A 19,314-nucleotide genomic window follows, 5' to 3' on the forward strand; every position below is an offset into this window, starting at 1 on the left:
TATAAATATTCACTTGAATGGCTTGTTTCGTTTAATTCATTAACACATTCATCTGTTCCATCATAAAACTAATAAGGTTTCCATGATGAATAAAGAAATGAACACTTGACAAGCCCATTATACTTTCCAACATCATAATAATGAGTAGGCTAATTTTTGCTTGTGTTTGCTGTCTCTTTTGAACTACTTCAATACACACAAAGGTTTGGCCTTTGATTTGCCAAAGTTAGAAGTAGTTATAAAGTTCACTCGGCTGAAATTACAGCGTCAAAGATTGTGTCAGATAAATTAATTACAGCGTCAAAGATTGTGTCAGATAAATTAATCTACTGAATATTTGTACATTGCTCAATAAAAACTGTGTCATGGTTTATTTGCCGTAAGGTGCGCAATCTTTGGAGTAAAAACGTTCGTATTATTTCAGCCCGACCCTTGGAAGTATCACGTGTGGAAAGACGCTGATCCAATGTCTCAAGGAAGGCAAAAGAAAATAAGCTTCAAGGATCTTGCCAAGTTAGTATAAAATGTGAAGGTTTGAATTGCGCTGACGAGCTAAACTTCTGTTGTTTGTTTGTACTTTGCTTCAACAGCAATCGGTAAAATCATCCCTGGTAAACATTCTCTCTGGTGAAATCCTCCCAATAAAAACAACAACAAGCAGTGATCTTTTATAAAATAAATAATCATGTGTCCGGTGTTCAGTACTAGACCTTTTTCAGATGAAATTTGTAACTTTTTTACCTGAACGTGCAGGCTAAACTCTTAAATGGTGAAACAATTATGAAATAGCCGACAGTTCAAAAATCACCTGGTGAAACCGTTAATAAGAAATAACAAAAGAAAACGAGATAAATTGTAAATTATAGAGTCAAAAGTTTCAATCGCTTCAGCCGGGATATTTAGATGTTAGGTGTGCGAAACTGCCTGCTTTGAGGAGCCTATGGTGCATTATGAAATAGTGTTGCCAGATGTTTTTTGTCCTAAACTTTACTCTTGACCAGTTCAAAAATGAATCAATGCTTTCCACTTAACTCTAACCAAAAAGTTTCATTTCACCAACCAACATTTTCAGCTATAAAAATTTCAAATTAATCCAATGAAATTCTTCATTAAACATTTTAACAGGAAGACATCAGTTCACTTTTGGGCTGACTAATAATAGAATTTTGGGCTGAAAAAACATTTATAACATTTTTTCAGCACGCATACTCTGAGCATGGTAGTAGCTTAATTGTCATCTTGTATACTGCTAGAAATCATTGTTTTTATTCAAAACTTGCCTGAGTTAGACCTAATTATTTGCCTTAATTACTCCTATAGGCAATCACTCAAAAAGATCTTCATATTAGGACTTTGCGTTGTCTTCGAACATTCTTGCCCAACGGTTTGATTTCTTGTATGCTTGTTTGTATGTCACGTTTGAGTTGCAAGCACAGGAATTTACAAATCAAAATTTCTATTTAAAGTCATAAATTTCCATCATTTAGTCCAAAAATTTGGTTGCTCTTCTGATGAAAGTCGTATAAAAATTACTAGCCAAATTACTGTATGAAAAGCAATTGCTTTCTGCCAAAGAAAAAACGACAGGTGTTTATCTATAAAACGTGTCAAAAGACTACTTTATTTCCAGGTCCATCTTGCTTACCAAGGTTATAATGAACAAAGTGATGGAGAAACGAATCAAGGCAACAATCTTGTACGCCACAGAAACAGGAAAATCCCAGGCCTACGCTGAGCACTTGCAAGAAATCTTTAATCACGCCTTTGATGCTAAGGCAGGTTTCATAGAAAAATAACAGCAAACGTGATAACAAATATGTCATGTAGCAATGAGTGTAACTTTTAATCACTCCCTTTGTATCTTACACGGGTCACTTTGATCATCATTAAGCTCCACCAGTGCCGTAGCGTGATTCATTTGATTGGGGGGCACTCCAAAAGCACAAATATTTAACTTAATATGAAAGCTTAGCCACAGGTAATTTTTGATCCATCTACAACATTCGTGACCCGTGAACATTCGTAACATTGAAAAGCTCACTGAAAAGCTGAGTTGGTGAGTTGAAGTAAAGCGAGTGTGCCCGCTATACGTAAACCCCGTAGTCTCTACTGTACTAAGAATTAGATTAGCCCCCAGTGAAAAATAGACCAGTTAGCCTATTCAAGCAGGTGTTGCTTGGGTAGATGCAATCCCTGGATCGATATTGGCCTAGTTTTGCTTCATGCAGCCAAACTAATCAAGTAGGTATAAAGCTAAAAAAATTTCTATACTAGCTTGATTTTTTTACTTGAATTCCGTCACAAAAAATTTCTTGGCTGTAGGTAATTGCTGTTACTATCAGAACAAAAAATCATGTCTTTCTTAACCTTGATGCAAACAAAATAATTAGGTTTAATTATTTACGCTGATGAGTGATAAAAAATAATAACTCATGCAAAAAAGCCATGATGACTATAAAACGATTATAAAGTTTAGATATCCTCCTCAGTGAATGCGGTTGACGCGTTTGTACTACCGAGGATGAAAATTTTAGCAATGCAGAAGCGCATAAAAATGCTTTTTTCCGTAAAATTAGTTAAGTCTGCAGTTTGCACTAAGCAAAACAGCAATTCCTTGCTTAGCTGGCTACTAACGATCCAAACTCAAAAACACGTCATTTTTGGTAAGTCTGCGGGATAAAAAAAAAAAACCTCAAAAAGGGTACCATGAACTTTTGAACGCGGATGTCACAATTCCATCATATCAAGCCCCCTGAGATTAAGACCTACAAATAACTTTCGTATGTGCTGTATAGTGTGGTTAATCAAAAATGAGCGGATGTATGGCCAATTGATGCCAGCTGTTAATAACAATTGTCAAAGGATTATTTAATGTTGAGCTTTACTTTCTAAATCTTTAAGGTCGTTATGCTTTGAAGTGTTTATGATAATCTCATAATCTAAATGTGTCAAGTGATATTTAAATGATTTTTCATCAGGAAGTTATTGTCACTGATCTTTTTACACAAAAAGAAAATGGGCTGAGTTCCTTACAAACGGGCAGTATTTTTAATTGTAATATCCCAAGAAAAAAGTGTTGCAAAATAAAATTTCCATACTCAAAGAGCATGACTGACGAAGCAAAAATTGAAGTGAACGAGCGTTGGATGAGAAAACATAATAGCTTACCACATTGAACCTGAGAGCTTTTAACCTGCCATCCAGTTAGAGCGATCTTGATAGTTTTCGCTCTTGCTAATAATAATAAAATTGTAAAAACCATCAAAACGCAATAACGTTACAACACCATCCTCAGCTCTCAAAGTATTGTGCAATAACGTTACAACACCATCTTCAGCTCACAAAGTATTGTGCAATAACGTTACAACACCATCCTCAGCTCTCAAAGTATTGTGCAATAACGTTACAACACCATCCTCAGCTCTCAAAGTATTGTGCAATAACGTTACAACACCATCCTCAGCTCTCAAAGTATTGTGCAAAATGCCTCCCTCGACCACAGTTTGTACCATTTCCTCAAACGCAAACTGATAGAGATTTCTCACAATACAAACAAATGCCAGTTCAGGAGGTCAGCTACGCCTACAGTCAAAGTGCAAAGCACAATAAAAAAACACTGATGTAGGCCTGATTGGCAAGCTTATCGCACATGCTGTATACTGTATAGTCCTGTTACTCAACGCAACAAACAGTTTACCAGGCTCATTTTTTTAATCATAAATCGATTTCGCTATCACAGCATCGTCAGTATGATCATGTCAAGAGCAAAAATAATAATAAAAATCTTCAAAGGTTTCAAGTTTAGGTATTGTGGCAATGAATGCGCCACTATGGAAACAATTAAACAAATTATAAAATCGATGACTACGTAATTAGTAATGAAGAAACGTAACATGCAAAATCAAATAGAATAAAAAACAATTATAATAATCTTTGATCATCAATTGTCGCACATAGAGTAGACTGCTGCAATTTATACGCCTAACCCTGCGTGTCGCTAGTTTATTCTTAAAAACTAATTAGAGGTCAATTCATAGAGCTTTTGCAGAAGCAAAGTTAAATTTATATTCTTTAGAAGAAAAAAAGTTTAAGAGTTTAAAAACAAAATCACTTTCAATGGACAAGATCGATGACTCGCCCAACCTGTTTCCCCACAAAAAAAGCTTAAGTAGATTTGATCGACTTAACGTAGGAAAATATCATCTTGTGGCTTGCAACAAAAACATTCTGAGGTGAAGCTTCAGGACAAACCATTCACATTGCTAATCATATAAATAATTTCGTTACACATTACACCGCACCTTCACCCCTATAGCACTATCAGCTTCGAAACGTGATCAGCCTACTGCTGCTCCAGACTACTCCAATAAACCGACAGTAAAATAGTAATTTCTACAAAGAACTTGGACAGTTAGGGTCATCTACATACGTTTCTAAATTTGCTCATATTTTTGTCATTGCTTCTGTATCGTAACAATGCAATTGGAATAAAAAAATGAATGTTTTATTTGATAAACTAATTTACGCCTAATAAACTAATTAATTAGAATCACGCATATCATTCCATTACATTCTTGCTTTTGTGGTCAAACAGGAAACTTCTACCTCCCACTCCCCTTATCACAAATTTCAAAATGCTTTGTTGGTTTCCACTTGAAGTAAATTTAACCTGCAGTTTGAAACTAACACAATATTGATGTGGGGACAAAAGGAAATATAGCCGAGTTGGAAACCGGTTGTATAAGGACGAGTTCTACACAATCAGTTTAGCAATCGGGCACCAGAAACTGAAGAAGCAGATAGTTTTGAGTTCCTAGAGCACTGTAGACAAATTCATGAAGTTTAAGTTAGCTATATAGTCTGCATTTGTTGTTTTTATGTTTTTTTATTTCCCAAGTTCAATTTTTTCTTGATTTGTTTTTTACCTTTCAGATTGTATGCATGGAAGATTACGATATTTGGAAACTAGAGTTTGAAACCATTGTTTTGGTTGTAACAAGCACATTCGGCAACGGAGATCCTCCAGAGAACGGCGAGGTAAATCTTTCGAAATTAGGTTAATTTGAAAAAGTACCCATTAGGCTAGCTGCGATTTGAAATATACATTTACTTTTTTTCATCTGTTTTACAGATCAGAAACGTTTTTAAAACTTAAAAAACACTTTTAAATACCGATTGAAGCTCAGGGTGTTATGTAACAATTTTTTGTTTGAAATGACATCATTAATTCATCATCTATTGGGCAGGCCTGCCTCTTTGGTCCATAAAAAGTTACATATTGATCTCAAAGTATTCTGAAGATATTGAAAAAAATGAACACGATAATTTTAATCTTTTGTAAAGTGATGTTTGCTTCGATTGAGATCTGTTTCCCCGTGTAATGTAACTTTCATACAAATCATAGTTGTGGATTAAATGGTTGTATGCTTGCAATGAGCACAATTAATAATAGAAACCTTATAACATCTTTTTTACCACATCAGCTAAGTTGTCTTTACTTGCAAGATGTCTTCATTGCTGACTTTTTGTTTTAGGAATTTGCGTCAAACTTGCAAAAACTTTCCAAAGATGAAGAGTAAGTTGTTACAACTTTTTGAATTATTGTTTGTACCAAATGATGTTTACTTTTATTTTTTGAAAGCCCAATGATTCTCAAAATTGGATATCTATTTTGCTGGAGCAAAATTTTTGGGAACTGGCATGTCGCCTAGTTTTATCTGGCATTCTTGGTGAGGCTCAAGGGCAGTGATTCTCAACCTTTTTCAAGACAAGGACCAAATTTAAAATCACCATTTTATAAAGGGTCGCAACAAAAGAAAACAAGTCATAAAAGAACATATGTACTATAAAACAAGAAACACATACAGAACAATTTAATGTGAAACTTGATTTTGGCTTTGACTTTTAATAAGTTTTCTAAAATGAGGGGTAATCTTAAAAAAGTGCAGTACCGGCACTCATGCTGGTTAAAATGATGGTTCGTCAATCGGTTGTGATGTTTGATTTTAATTCCAACCATTTTGCTGAAAAGTGCTTCACATGCGTAAGTTATGTTGAATCAAATACAGCCACAGAGGCATTTTTCAGTGCATTGGCTGTCAAGTCAGGATACTTTCCCTCTGGGATTCGACTCCATTAGTGAAGTAGATGAACACATTTGAATGCTTGTGTCAGCTTCACATCTGCACATTGCAAATCTATCAGCTCCAGCTGAGTATCATTGGAGACGGTGGCTGCATCTATCGTCCTTGGAGTTGCAAATATTTTCATCAGGGGCAGGGAAGAATTGATACCTTTAATGAGACAATTAAATTCACCAATCATGTTGATAATAAGCGTATTGCACTTTCGAATGATCTGTGGACTTGGTGCTCTGGCTTAACCATAGCATGACTTAACCACCGAGTCAGCATGGAGTTGCTTAAACTGGAGTTGCTTAAAATCTACTGGAGTTGCTTAAACTTGTGATGGTTAAGCGCATTGGCACGAATCCAATTCATTGTTGATGTTACGATTTCTATCACATTTGACATCTTCGGTGACTTAATAACCGATATGTTTTTGGTGTAAAATGTAGTGGTGTCACATCATAAGGGTAAGATTATCCCCTTTAAGACACCTGTTAACGAGTCCATGAAGACTTTGATTCTTCCCTAACATGGAAGGAAACTGATCTGTTGCAACTGAACACAGCTTTGAAGGGTCCAAATGTTCTTCTAGAAGACTTTGAACAAAATTCACGAAATATATTGCTTTTTTGTATCTATGCCATGAATAGAACGCAAAGTGAGAAATTGCTCGCAAATGTTAAAGTTTGGCGTCATTCCTCTGATAAACACAGTTAATTGCTCTGAATCCTTAGTGTGGGGAAACGTTATTATGAGACATTTTTTTCTAGCACTCACCGTAATAACTAGGGCCATTTTTTCATGACCTAAAAAATTGAAAAATATGATTTTATTTTTTGAGATATATGACAATATATGACTTTATTTTTAGAGCATCAAATATATGCTAATCTCCGTAATTAATAACCCGTATGTAAGTTTTTACATGTGTTTTGAACAATAACACACTCGAACAACTAACAAAACACTTCTGTTTCACTTGAAAATCACTACAAAAATTCAAATGTCTAATGCATGTACCCAGTGGCGGCTCGTGCCATGGGGCTGCAGGGCTGCAGCCCCACCTGAAAGAAAGAGAAGAGGGAAAATATGTTTTCCTCTGTGTTTGTCCGACCCGGTTACTTTTTTTACTTAAGAATTGCTTACCGAAAATTAAAATATTAAAAGTTTTGTTTGGCAACACCGACTTTGGGCAAACTGCTCTGCAGCCCGAGATTCTGGATTTCAAGCGCTCTGATTGGCTAAAAATTATCCTTGAAGCTCCACCTCTTTTAGTATTTCACAGCAATTTTTGAATCTGTTGGAGCTGCATGGAAAGCAGCCCCGCTTAACCGAATAACTTTACAGACTTTTTAAAGTTAGTTTTTATTTCGCAGAGTAGCGATGAGCCATGAATGTAGAAGTGTTAGCTGTAGAGTTAGCGTTAGCGTATTCAACAGGTTATTATAGGAAGTGCTAGTCCAGCCTAGGGCATCTCAAAATCACTTGAACCATTGTATGCAACGGCTTGGCTAGTCAAGACTAAGCTCAATACTAGTAAAGTTTGTCTCCAAAGCAATACTGTTAGTTTTTTTTTGAAATACAGCTTAGGAATACATCGATGGATCAACATTTCAACACAGTTTGAATGCATTTTTCAACATTTAGGGTAAAAATATGCTCAGAAGGCACCAAATTTAATGCGATTTTTCAAATTTTTCTGGGGGTGACCCCCCGGACTATTTATTGCAGCCCCACTGCTCATAAACAGCACCAGCCGCCACTGCATGTACCTACCAAACCAGTAGTAAGAGTCAAAGCTCTGAGCTCGAAGAGTACCCATCTCAACATTGGCTGATCTACCGCAAGTGTTTATACTTTATAATATTCAGACTGGATTGTGTGTTGCAAAATAATGTGTCAAGATAATGTCACAATGCAAATAGACATCAAACAGCAAGCCCTAGCACTAGGCTACAGAAAATAATGAAAATGTTGCTTCCAATGCTTCGTGAAACTCAGCGTGAGAAATCTCACTGCCTCCCTCAGCCACAAATTATCAAATTTCAATGTCTACAAAAGTTATTTGAACTGCATTTACGAAGTTACAAGGTTCAATTTTTGCATTTTAAAGTAAAAATGAAAACTTATATTTTATGATCTAAAACAGAAAATATGACTTTTTATGACTTTATAACTTCTTAAATTGACCCCGTAACAACGTCGTTGTTTCAATGTTATCGGTTTGACGACTTTCATTACCACCAAAAAAATATGACTTTAATGACTTTTACTGGCCCTAGGAATAACTATGTTTGCTCACTATTTTGGGCGGTTCTTCTGAGGGCCGCAGGAAGAATGGTTGAGGATTGCAGGGCCAATGGGTCGCTGTTGAAAATCACTGCTCAAAGGACTATCTTGTAAATGAACAAGTAAGACCTATATCGATAAAAAAATTCAAGAACAGATTGACTTGAGCATATTTACTTGGTGTAAGCTATGCGTGATTCTATATTGTTATTCTACTCCAGTTTTATTGGGCAAATCAGGAAAGCTGGACAGACGTGGCCTGTGGCATTTTAAATGTTTTTAATTGCTATCTATGGCTTTGTCCAAGTTTTGAAATTGTGTGTTAGATAATTTTGTTCTGTTGACATATATCGATGTGTTTCTGCAGTGTTCCCCGTTTCAATCGCAAACGATTTGACAGCATCAATGCTTCGAAACCTCTCAGCCGGAGATTGTCAAAAGCAGACTCAATGAAAATCAACAAAACGTCGGCGGTTACTGCTGAAAGCACTGGAAGACTAGGCGATGTCAAGTGAGTGATCCTGGTTCTTCTAGTCGTTGGAACATCAGCCGATAAATATTGCCCAACAAAAATTTAAATCTTGATGAGCCCAGTCGCCGGCATTAGGCCTAAGCAGTTTAGCCTTCCATAAAAAAATGAACAATAGTATAAGTTCATTGTAGCCGGACATTGTAGTCGGACATAAGAATTACTTTGGAAAAAATTGCTTGAATTTGTCACTTTAGTGTAATACTCCCCTTGTTTAAATTAAATTTATCTCACCACGCATCTTGTAGGATCATTGATAAATTTCGAGAAAGATTTCGTAACGAATTTTTATTTTTGAACCATAGACAAACAAAACAAAGTAACCTTAGCGGGTTTAACCCTTAGAAGGTTGGGCTCCTGGAGTCTTGCTCTGTTTGGGGGGAGGGCTGTCGATTCTTCTTATGCTTTAGGAGTGATATCTCTTATTTTTTAAGGCACGGTTTCAAATTTGGGATTCACTTTGTAAAATTATTCACGCTGAGCATATCCGAAAATTAAAACTATGTGAATTTTAGAACTGCTCATATACGTTGAAATGTTGAGGTGACTTAAGACTGTAATTGTAGCATGAGTTTACACATTGTTTTTTGGTAGAATAATGAAGAACATGCATTGCAATGTTGTGGTTAAAATTTTTTTACATAATTTTACATACAGCCAATTCCCTTCACCCTGTGAGACGTGGGGGCAAATTAATTACTTTCATCCAGCTGGTGGGAAAATTTTAAACAACAGAATATGAAATATTTCAGAGGATGTGCTGAGAAATGCCTTAGGCTATATCTCTCAATTTATAGCCTTTATTCGCTCAAAAGTTTAGCTCAATAGAGGTGAATAAAAGTTAGGAAAAGTCAAGAAATCTCGTAGTCGCAGCCTCAGTGGTTTTAGAGATACAACTGTTGATACAAAAAAGTTGAATTGACAGCCCCCCAACCTTCAAAGGGTTAACATAGCCTACATTTTTCACACACAAAAAATATAACATAATTAAAATAAACTCAAACGTTTTCGACACGTAGGCTACGTGTGTCCTCATCAGCACTTAAATCTGCAATATATATAAAACGAAAATCGTAAGATAAATTTGACTTTGCACTGTAACTGTAACGACACTCCGGACTGAAAAGCACAAACTGAACAAATGATACAAGAATGATTACGAGTAAATTGTACGGCGGGGAACAGTTAACATGAGGTGTAAACTGCAAGCATTGGACAAACAATTAAAACACATACAAAAACTTTTTTTAGAATTAATTTGATTATATAATCTTAGAGGTTTAGAGATGGTAATCCAACCCATACAACCACGTTATCGGGTCCAAATCTTTATCAAACCGGGTACGGATCTGACCAGATTTTTGACAAATCTGGACAAAATAAAGTGGCTGTCTGGGAAATTTATCCGTTTCCTAAAAATTGCACGTAACTTTCAGTCGTTTCTTCATCTTCATCAGTTGAGCGCTTGCATCATTAGGATGTTATAGCTCTTCATTACTTTGTTCATGCAACCCATCATTGTCAGACTCCGCTTGCAACATGGACATTGCTTTTACATGAGAATGCATCGAGAGCATGAGATTCGTATAAAACATATATCAGCAATGGAACAGTTTCAGTTTACCCCTTCGTGATGTAAGCTACCCCCACATATTTTGACAAGTGACTAGCTTTCTTATTTATCAAGAAGTTGAATGTTCAAAATCCACATATTTTGTGAAGTGCTTGTCTAAATTTCCCCGCTTGTAAAACGCCTTGCAGCAAAAAATTACCCCAAATCGTTCTTTTGCAATTCATCTGCTGTTATTCTTTTGTGATGTCATGAAAACATAATCTGAGTACAAGTAGTGTTACAAAAATGCAGCTGGTGTCGATTTCGACACTTCTGTTGTTAGAGATATATCCTCTGATAAATAAATATTATTTTCACAATGTTCATCAACACAGTTTAAAAGTTAAGCTCATGCAATTACATGAAGCTACTGAAACTCTCATGGCGATGGGAGAACAAATAAATGCAAATTTTAGATGCGGAAAATTATAAAGCGTCGATTTCGACACCTCTGTCGTTCTAGTGATAAGAAAACTAGAGTTTTGATTTGCGATAATACAATGGATTGTCCATTCCTTTTTAGGTTTTCTGTTTTTGGTTTGGGCTCAAGAGCATACCCAAACTTTTGCGCATTTGCCCACGCAGTGGATTCGTTGCTCGGTGAAATGGGGGGTGAACGTCTGCTTGAAATTGGGGAAGGAGACGAGCTATGTGGCCAGGAGGAAAACTTCAGGAAATGGGCTCAGAACATTTTCCGGGTCAGACTCGTTGCTGTTTCTCAGTTTTACAACAATTCGTCAGAATTATTAAGTTATAGCACAGTGGTTTGCACTTGACGTTGTATTTCAGTTGTATTGTGGTATTTTACAGTTTTCAAGTTTGAACTCTGATTTAGTAAATTAGTGCCTGATCTTGAAATCTGAGATATCTTAAAGTTTTTAAACATGTTCTGTGAAGATTTCGAAACGTCTCTTAGTATAGAAATAACACTAACATTGTGAGATCCAAAAGGTCTTCAACTAAACCTTTTTTACGTTCTCATATTATTATAATGTTAAAATATTGGAATGCTTCAAGTCTAAATAGAACAGTTTTAAAAAACCAAAAATCTGATCAACGCGAATTCAATAACATTCAACTGACCTGACAGTGCGCGTGCGAAGACTTTTGTGTTGGTGTGGACGTCAACATCGACGATGCTCATGCTTTACTGTCATCTAGCGGCTACGAGAAATCAAAATATCGCGTCAACGTTCAACAGAGTGGCGCTGTGGAGTTTGATCGAGTTGCAGGTTTGGTCGGTGCTTGAAGTTTATAGGATGTCGCTTGACTTTTAAATGTCTTCAGTATATTTTTTATGACCTGCGCTGGTATGCATTAAAAGACTTAATTCCATGCCGCTGTCCACAACGTGCTGTAAAGAAAAGTTAAACAGTATCCACATGTAATGTATGATAATTTAATGATGCACTTGTTTGAGCTTTAGTGGGCACCCTTATGCTTCGTGTTTACAGTTTTGCTTCGGTTATTTTATTTCTCTTTTCTAACGTTTAGATGTAAATGTGAAATCTATACGAATATCTGAAGGAAATGAATCAATAAATCACCTCCGACTTCTGTAGTATACTTAATTTTTTCTCCATGTTGAAAAACAGCCACGAAAATTTGGGAGACTAATTTTCTGGTATCGCGTTTTTGTCTTTCCTAAACAAACTTAACCAAGTATCTCATCGCAGGTCTCGCAAAAGCACACCGCAAAAAGGTCGTTCCGTGCAAGTTCATACAACGAACTAATTTGCAAGCTGAACAATCAAAGTAACGTATTGTCCTTCAGATGTGAAGTAGATTTAACGTTGTTTTAACATAATTTCTGAAATAATTTCACATCAATAAAAACTTGCTCAAAACTCTTTCGAAAATGGTGTAACAGGAAGTTAAGGTTTTTTCAAGTGATGAAAAACAGTGACTGAATTGAATTTTAACTAAAGAGTTTTGACTTGTTTTTGTTCACAATCGTGTTTCCTTCATAGACGTTCAACAATTCTGGTGAAACTAGAAAATACCAATTCCCAGCTCCACTTTAGTCCTGGCGACCACATTGCGGTGTTTCCTCAAAATCAACCGGCGCTTGTGAAAGGTACTTGGAGATCAATATAGAAGTATTCACTTTAAAAAATAATTAGTTCAAAGTTCAAAAAGAAAGCTCTTGTGATAGCTGAAGCCATAACATATGTTAATTTCAAATCTTATTATTATTTGTTGCAAACCATTTCACACAGAGTTGTTGAAGCGAATTTATGACGCCCCTCAAGAAACAGCAGTTGTCCAACTTGAAGTGTTCAAGGAGACAAAGGGAAGATTCGGTGAGATTGCTGCCTGTGACTGTGTCTTGGTAAATTCTAATTAAGACTAAATTTGAAAACAAAATTGAGATAAGTAGTGAGCACTGAGCCTTGTACTGACTGCCAGGAAATACGTTTTATACACAAACTTATCATAGCCTTGATGTCTTTTTTACAAATCAATAAAGATTATTTTGATTTAAATGCTTGAGTGGTTGAGCATCAAATTTCTGAATCAATATGTTTATTTGAACCAGAAAAAGAATTATTGCTTTTAGTTTTGCAAGTCCCAAACGTCCATTAGCTGTTATAATGACTTGATGATCTTATTTATTTGAGATGCTGAGGATTATGATAGTATTACTTTCTCCAGGCGAATCTAAGTTTTGGGAACCGGATCAAAGGCTTCCACTAGTGTCACTGTGGACAGCTTTTTCACAATATCTGGACATCACTACTCCTCCTTCTTCGCAACTGCTTAAGCTTTTTGCCGAATGTGCTGTGAATTCAGACGACAAATCCATGCTTGAAGAGTTGAGCAAGGTAAGTAAGAATTGATTAACATGAAACTGCATTCAAGTAGCCTACACCTAATCAACGACATAAATAAAATATTTTGGAAATTTTAAAACAATTACAAACATTGTGATTAAAAATAGCAATTTGTTCTATTTGAATGAGGTATGCCGATGAGGAGACTCAAATTAGGGCAAAAGCTTCCTATTCTTCATATTGATAAGTCGCTGATCTGGTTAAAACTTTGTTTTGGTATCTTTAGATTATATTATTCATGTGCATTTGTTCCCACTACTTCAAGAGTGTTTCAAAGAAATAAATGATGTTTAGTTGTACATAAAGGTTAAATGTACACTTACATAAAGTCGTGGTGTAGCTACATGAGGCCAGTTGTAGAGGTTATTGTAAAACGTTTTGTACTTTGATTATGTAAATTTTGTTGCAAATTTAATTGTAGGGCACAGACAAGTATGAAGAGTGGAAATTCAACAAAATGCCAAACATTGTGGAAGTTCTTGATGAGTTTCCAACAGTTCAAGTTGAATCTTCACTACTTCTCAGTCAGCTCCCCTTGCTACAAGCCCGATACTATTCCATCAGTAGCTCTCCCTCCGTACACCCAGACGAGATCCACTGTACCGTCAGCGTAGTGACATACCGCACTCAAGGTGAGCAGAAGCTGATTATTTAAAGATATTGTAGAATTCTTGACATCAAACAGCATTGGAATTGCCCATTGGTCTATACTTCTATACTTCTTCTCTATACTTGGTCTATACTCCTTTGTGAACAATGGGGATTTGAGAATTGCTCTACCATTTGTGCCATCTCCTTTTCTGTGTGTCACTCAACTGTAGCTCAGAGCATCACCCACGTTCTTGCCATATCATTGAACTCGGCTAAGTCTTGTGCAGATAATTTACTTTGAGACCAGGGCAACGAGCAAGGGATGTTGCATCGTTCGCTTCAGTCCACATTCGCAACTTGCATTTCCTAAAGAATGCCCCTAGTGCTGCATCAAATTTTACATTTGTCAATGCCGGTTCTGAGATGGGTTGAGGCATCGCCAGCATTTCCATGACTCATCTTTACCAGTAGAAAGGTTGTCTGCAGGAGAAAGCTCCATATTAGTTGGTGTGGGTTCGGCTGCCAGCTTTTCTTGCTATAGTCAAACTCGGATATTCGCGGTAACCTCATCGTGACGTGGTGGATTAACTGAGACAAGGAAACTCACTTGAATTTTATCGCCTACATACTGGAGTTTGGTCATATAGTGGGTGTCTCAAATCCATGTCTTCTCAAGATTCGTCTTTTCAGCGAGTAACGCTTCTTCTGATGTTGGGAAGAGCAATTCCAAACAAAGTCTGTAGCGACGTCATGTTGATTTATTTGAGATAATCTACAATACGATTGACCTCTTTGGCCTTGCGCTACTTAATGAGAAGCAATGTACTCATGTCTTTAGCCACAAAGTTTCTCTCTAAACGTAACGAACGTAAAAAATGAACGTAACAATGTAAACGTAACAATGTAACTGAACATAAAAATGTAACTGAACGTAAAAATGTAACTGAACGTAAAAATGTAAACCGATAATTATTTTCTTCTCAAACAGGTGGGGAAGGCCCTCTGCACCATGGAGTGTGTTCCAACTTCTTGGGTAGGATCGAACCCGGTGAGGTTGTACCTTGCTTCATTAGGCAGTGAGTAGTTGTTACATAAGAGGCTCTGACCGTTTCGTGGACAATCAAGATATTTATTTGACACTCTCCACTTCCAGTGTTATACAGTAATTTGTTTTGATTATAAATTTCTGATCGTCGAAGTAATGATAAATTCATGTGATTTTATTGGAAGACCATTCGTTTGCTGATAGCAATGCAGGTCACTGCTAAAACACTAAAGCTCTAAATATTATATTTTATAACATAGAAAACACTAAAGTGTTTACACCTGATTCAAAATGTTGCTTTTAAAGAATCTAATTCTTTATTTGTAATAGAATTTTGCTGTTTTTGCAAAACTTATACATCCTGCTTCTTGTATTCAATTAAAAACAGCGCGTTTGTAAGGCAGGATTCTGGCTATGCAGCAAACACGTCACACGTCAAACACGTCACAAATGCAATTAAACAAAAATCTTTTTCAGTCACGTAACTGCCGGGTTTGTTTAATTCTCGCTCCATTATTTCTTTGCAGGGCAAGTTCTTTCCACCTACCACAAGACCAAAAATCTCCTTGCATCCTTGTGGGTCCAGGAACAGGCATCGCGCCTTTCAGGAGTTTTTGGCAGCAACGCATTCATGAAGTTAAAAAAACAGGTGTTTGTGCAGTGCTTCACTACAAGATTTTTTTTTTTTTAGATTTCTCAACTTTACTGCTGTAACATCGTAACATGTCTTTATCCACCAAAACGTAGTTTGTCAAGAAATGAGCAAATTGATTGTGATTTGTAGAAGAATATTTATGCAAATTTACTTTCAGGTAAACGGGATCGAACCATGGTCCTGCTGTTCGGTTGTCGTCATCCTCAACTGGACCACATCTATAAAGATGAAGTCGAGCGGGCCAAAAAGTTGGGAGCGATTTCGCATTCATTTACCGCCTTTTCTCGTTCTCCTGACGTTCCGAAGGTGTGGGGGATTTTGGTGTAGAAAACAAAATGCCGAAATGGTTCTCATCAGTTACTGTATAAAAGTCGATATAATTATTCATTTTTTTTTACCTGGTATTAGCATGGAGGGATGGCGCAACGGATAAGGCGTTGGCTTTCCAATCATGCAAACCTGGTTCGACTCCCTCTTAAGCTGGTTGTTGAAAACACCGCTCACCTCTACCCAAGATGTAATAAATTGGGTGGGCGTAGTTGCTGAAGGAAAGGCGGCCGAGAGAAAGGAACTGGCCACCCTACTCTCGTTAGTGCCGAAGGCTTAGTACAATGAGAACCTTATCTTCTCATACCCGACACTTGAATCAAGTATGGGACCACTTTTACCTTTTTATCAACATGGGTGGTGACAAAAGCGAAAACTGCAAATTGTCAACCTCAGCTCAATTACATGACGTTTGCCTTGAATAGCAGAATTACGTTTGTTTGAAAACTTTACCTGCCGGAAGTGTGTGCAATGTACAGAGAAGAAATGGCAGGCAAATATGTAATTAGCATTTTTGATTTTTGCAGACCTACGTTCAAGATGTTCTCCTTACAAAAATTGCAGACTTTGTGTTTGACATAGTTTACAAGCAAAAAGGTCATTTTTACGTGTGTGGTGACGTCACTATGGCTGATGACGTGAAAAACGCGTTGCAGAGCATTTTGAGAAAAAACGGAGGCTTATCTGAAAAGGAAGTGGAAGAATGGATGTTGGAAATGAGGGTGAGGTTTTAAGAACTTTTTAGTTAAGTTTTTTTTCCAATTCAGCGTGTGCCCGGACTTCCACTCTCGACAATTTCTTAATCAACTTACAAACATATTACCATGTGAATTCATATAAGCAAGGCATTAGAAAAGTTTTAAATTTTCCTAAACAAAAACGCAATGATAATTCCATACATTTTATCATCCATGTTATTTTTAGATGAATGAACGATACCACGAAGATATCTTTGGTGTCACCTTGCGAACACAAGAAGTCAATAAAAATGTCCGCTTGGTGCAGATTAGAAAGAAATCTCTGAAAGGTTAAAGGAACAAACATGGCTAACCGATCTGGACACGTCATCGTTATCGCGTTGTGTTGACGCTTTTTAAGACGTGGGTTTACACTTACTATATCGCAGCCTTTGTGTGATGTAAACCCACAATTTTCAATGCTCAGCATTGCAAAAAACAATACATCAATTTAAAAAAAATTCTCAAACTGAATAACCAGTGTCAGAGACATTATCAAGTTCATCAGAACCATAAAAATATTTTTTTGAAAGTAATCGCTTGCTGGTGTTGATGTTTCTTCTACGTTATGTTCGTGCTATTCCTTCTCGAATTGATGTAAACAATTGATAACTGCTGTGTTTCCCGATGTCCTCTGTACATACGTTGTCGTTGGTTACTTTGCTTTGTTGTTTTTTGGCACTAATTTGCCGTACTTACTTGTTTTCAGTGGGCCTACATAAAATATTTTGTGTATATTTGTTCAAAGTATCATCTAAGCACTTGTATTATAGCCCAAGATGCCAATAATGTGATTTTCAGGGATTACTAAAAGTTCGTGATTCGAAGGCGCTTTTGCGCAGAGTAGGGTGCGTTATGCAAAAGCGTTGCCAGATGTTTTTAGTTAAAACTTTGTTCGTGGTCAGCTCAAGAATAAACAAAGCTTTTTAGTTAAACTTAGCCCAAAACTTTTAAAAGCTTTGATCCAATGCCATCTTTCATTAACTCATCAACTAATTGAAAGCGTACAACAAAAAGAATTTAAATTTGGACCGTAGAAACTACAGCTTAAAAAAAATAACATATTCAACATAAAATTCAATCTTGTTAGAATTTTAAAGCTACTTGTTGGTAAATTGATTGTTTTGCGTAGCAGTAGATTATTTAACTAATCTTTACTTTCAAGCTGCAGCCCAATTTCTTTGAACGGTATTAATTTCTTAGCACTGCTACATAAAGAAACTAAATTTGTTTAATTTGACAAATTTTGAGATAGATGTAACCGAAAAGCAACGGTTTACCTCTGAACTGACCAAGAATAGAACGTTTTGCTGAAAAAGCATCTGACAACGCTAGGTACAGTATTTCATAATTCACCGTACTCTGAGCAAGCGCCTTCGCATCCTGTACTTTTAGAAATCACTGGTTTCAACTTGCAATTGCAAACATGCTTCTGGCAGTAAAATATGCATATCTGTGTTTTCCCAATGCGTAAATAGTGGAAAGTGAGTTATTCTAAATATCTCATGGAATTGCGTTATTCTTCATAAAGCAAATATAATTGTTCTTGAAACTGTGACAAAGATAAGGTTTTACAGCTTGATATTGAAACAAATTGATCTGAAGAGAGAATAATAACGTTGTTGCAGTAGGCCTATAATATAGGTACATACAATAGCTATGTCCAGTGTTTTTTTTAAGGTGTTTTGGGGGACCGAAACGGTCCCCCAAATTTCTCCAGCGGTTTCCCAAAATTTGGACTTGCAACTACAGTAGAAAAGTAATGGTTGTTTCTCGCTATGTCTTAAGCAAATATGGCTATTTTTTGGTATTTAAATGAAACACTTGCGGTCTCTTAAAACTACTTAGCGGTCACCCAAACCAAACCTTAAAAAAAAACCTGGCTATGTCTACACCGGATCAGTCAGTAGGATCTAGGAAAAATAGGAAGGCACCGTACTTTCAGTCGTCGTAACAATTTTAAGAGAAAATAAATGATTTATAAATTAATTTTCGAAAAAGCAGTGTTTGACACGGAGGGTCTGCGATGCTTGCACTTATGAAACAATGACAATTGTTTCTGATTTGGTTATGTTTTATATATGTTCAGTTTCACTGTTGTTTCTGGTTTAATATTCTTAGTTTATATGAGATCAGGTGCATAAAATCAAGATAAAAGTTATGTAGAAGGTGGATTGAAAGTTTTGTTTCCAGAGTTTCATTTCTAGCTTTAATAAATCTTCGTTTAGTTCACAATGAGGTGATAGCTTACCAAAAACTGTAAAACAGGCTAAGGTACAGATTGTATCATTTCTTGACATCTTCTTTATGACAATGTTTCGGTATAGAAAGGTATGACGCTGTGAGGTTGCGAATGTTTACAGTAGTGTTTTAATTGGTTGGAAGTTGTTCATCTTATTCATCGTCCAGATAAAGTTTTCTCCCCTCAAGTGAAGAAGAATCCTCGGACCAGATAAAGTTTTGTAAAGAAGAAGAAGAAGTGATGGTGGCTCATTTTTTCTTACGACGATTGGTTTCATTCCAATTCTTCCTTCATTCATCGTTCTTCGCATCTTCTTTGTTCAATC

General features: G+C 36.3%; 1 protein-coding gene across 1 annotated transcript in view; it reads left to right on the top strand.

The window, feature by feature from the left end:
* The window catches only part of LOC145772835 (nitric oxide synthase 1-like), a 40,271-nt gene extending 22,066 nt beyond the window's left edge, over positions 1–18,205 (top strand). The window contains exons 12-28 of the mRNA XM_082584718.1: positions 425–513; positions 1,631–1,775; positions 4,933–5,037; positions 5,535–5,575; positions 8,785–8,928; positions 11,082–11,256; positions 11,649–11,790; positions 12,235–12,313; positions 12,529–12,635; positions 12,778–12,861; positions 13,214–13,383; positions 13,814–14,024; positions 14,972–15,059; positions 15,556–15,677; positions 15,841–15,989; positions 16,538–16,732; positions 16,935–18,205. Of these exons, the coding sequence (XP_082440844.1) occupies positions 425–513; positions 1,631–1,775; positions 4,933–5,037; positions 5,535–5,575; positions 8,785–8,928; positions 11,082–11,256; positions 11,649–11,790; positions 12,235–12,313; positions 12,529–12,635; positions 12,778–12,861; positions 13,214–13,383; positions 13,814–14,024; positions 14,972–15,059; positions 15,556–15,677; positions 15,841–15,989; positions 16,538–16,732; positions 16,935–17,042 (2,154 nt within the window). The 3' untranslated portion in view covers positions 17,043–18,205. The remainder of the gene's footprint in view (positions 1–424; positions 514–1,630; positions 1,776–4,932; positions 5,038–5,534; positions 5,576–8,784; positions 8,929–11,081; positions 11,257–11,648; positions 11,791–12,234; positions 12,314–12,528; positions 12,636–12,777; positions 12,862–13,213; positions 13,384–13,813; positions 14,025–14,971; positions 15,060–15,555; positions 15,678–15,840; positions 15,990–16,537; positions 16,733–16,934) is intronic.
* The last annotated feature ends 1,109 nt before the right edge of the window (positions 18,206–19,314 follow it).

The sequence above is a fragment of the Aplidium turbinatum genome, chromosome 6 (genome assembly GCF_918807975.1).
Source record: "Aplidium turbinatum chromosome 6, kaAplTurb1.1, whole genome shotgun sequence".
In the NCBI taxonomy this organism is placed as follows: Eukaryota; Metazoa; Chordata; class Ascidiacea; order Aplousobranchia; family Polyclinidae; genus Aplidium; species Aplidium turbinatum.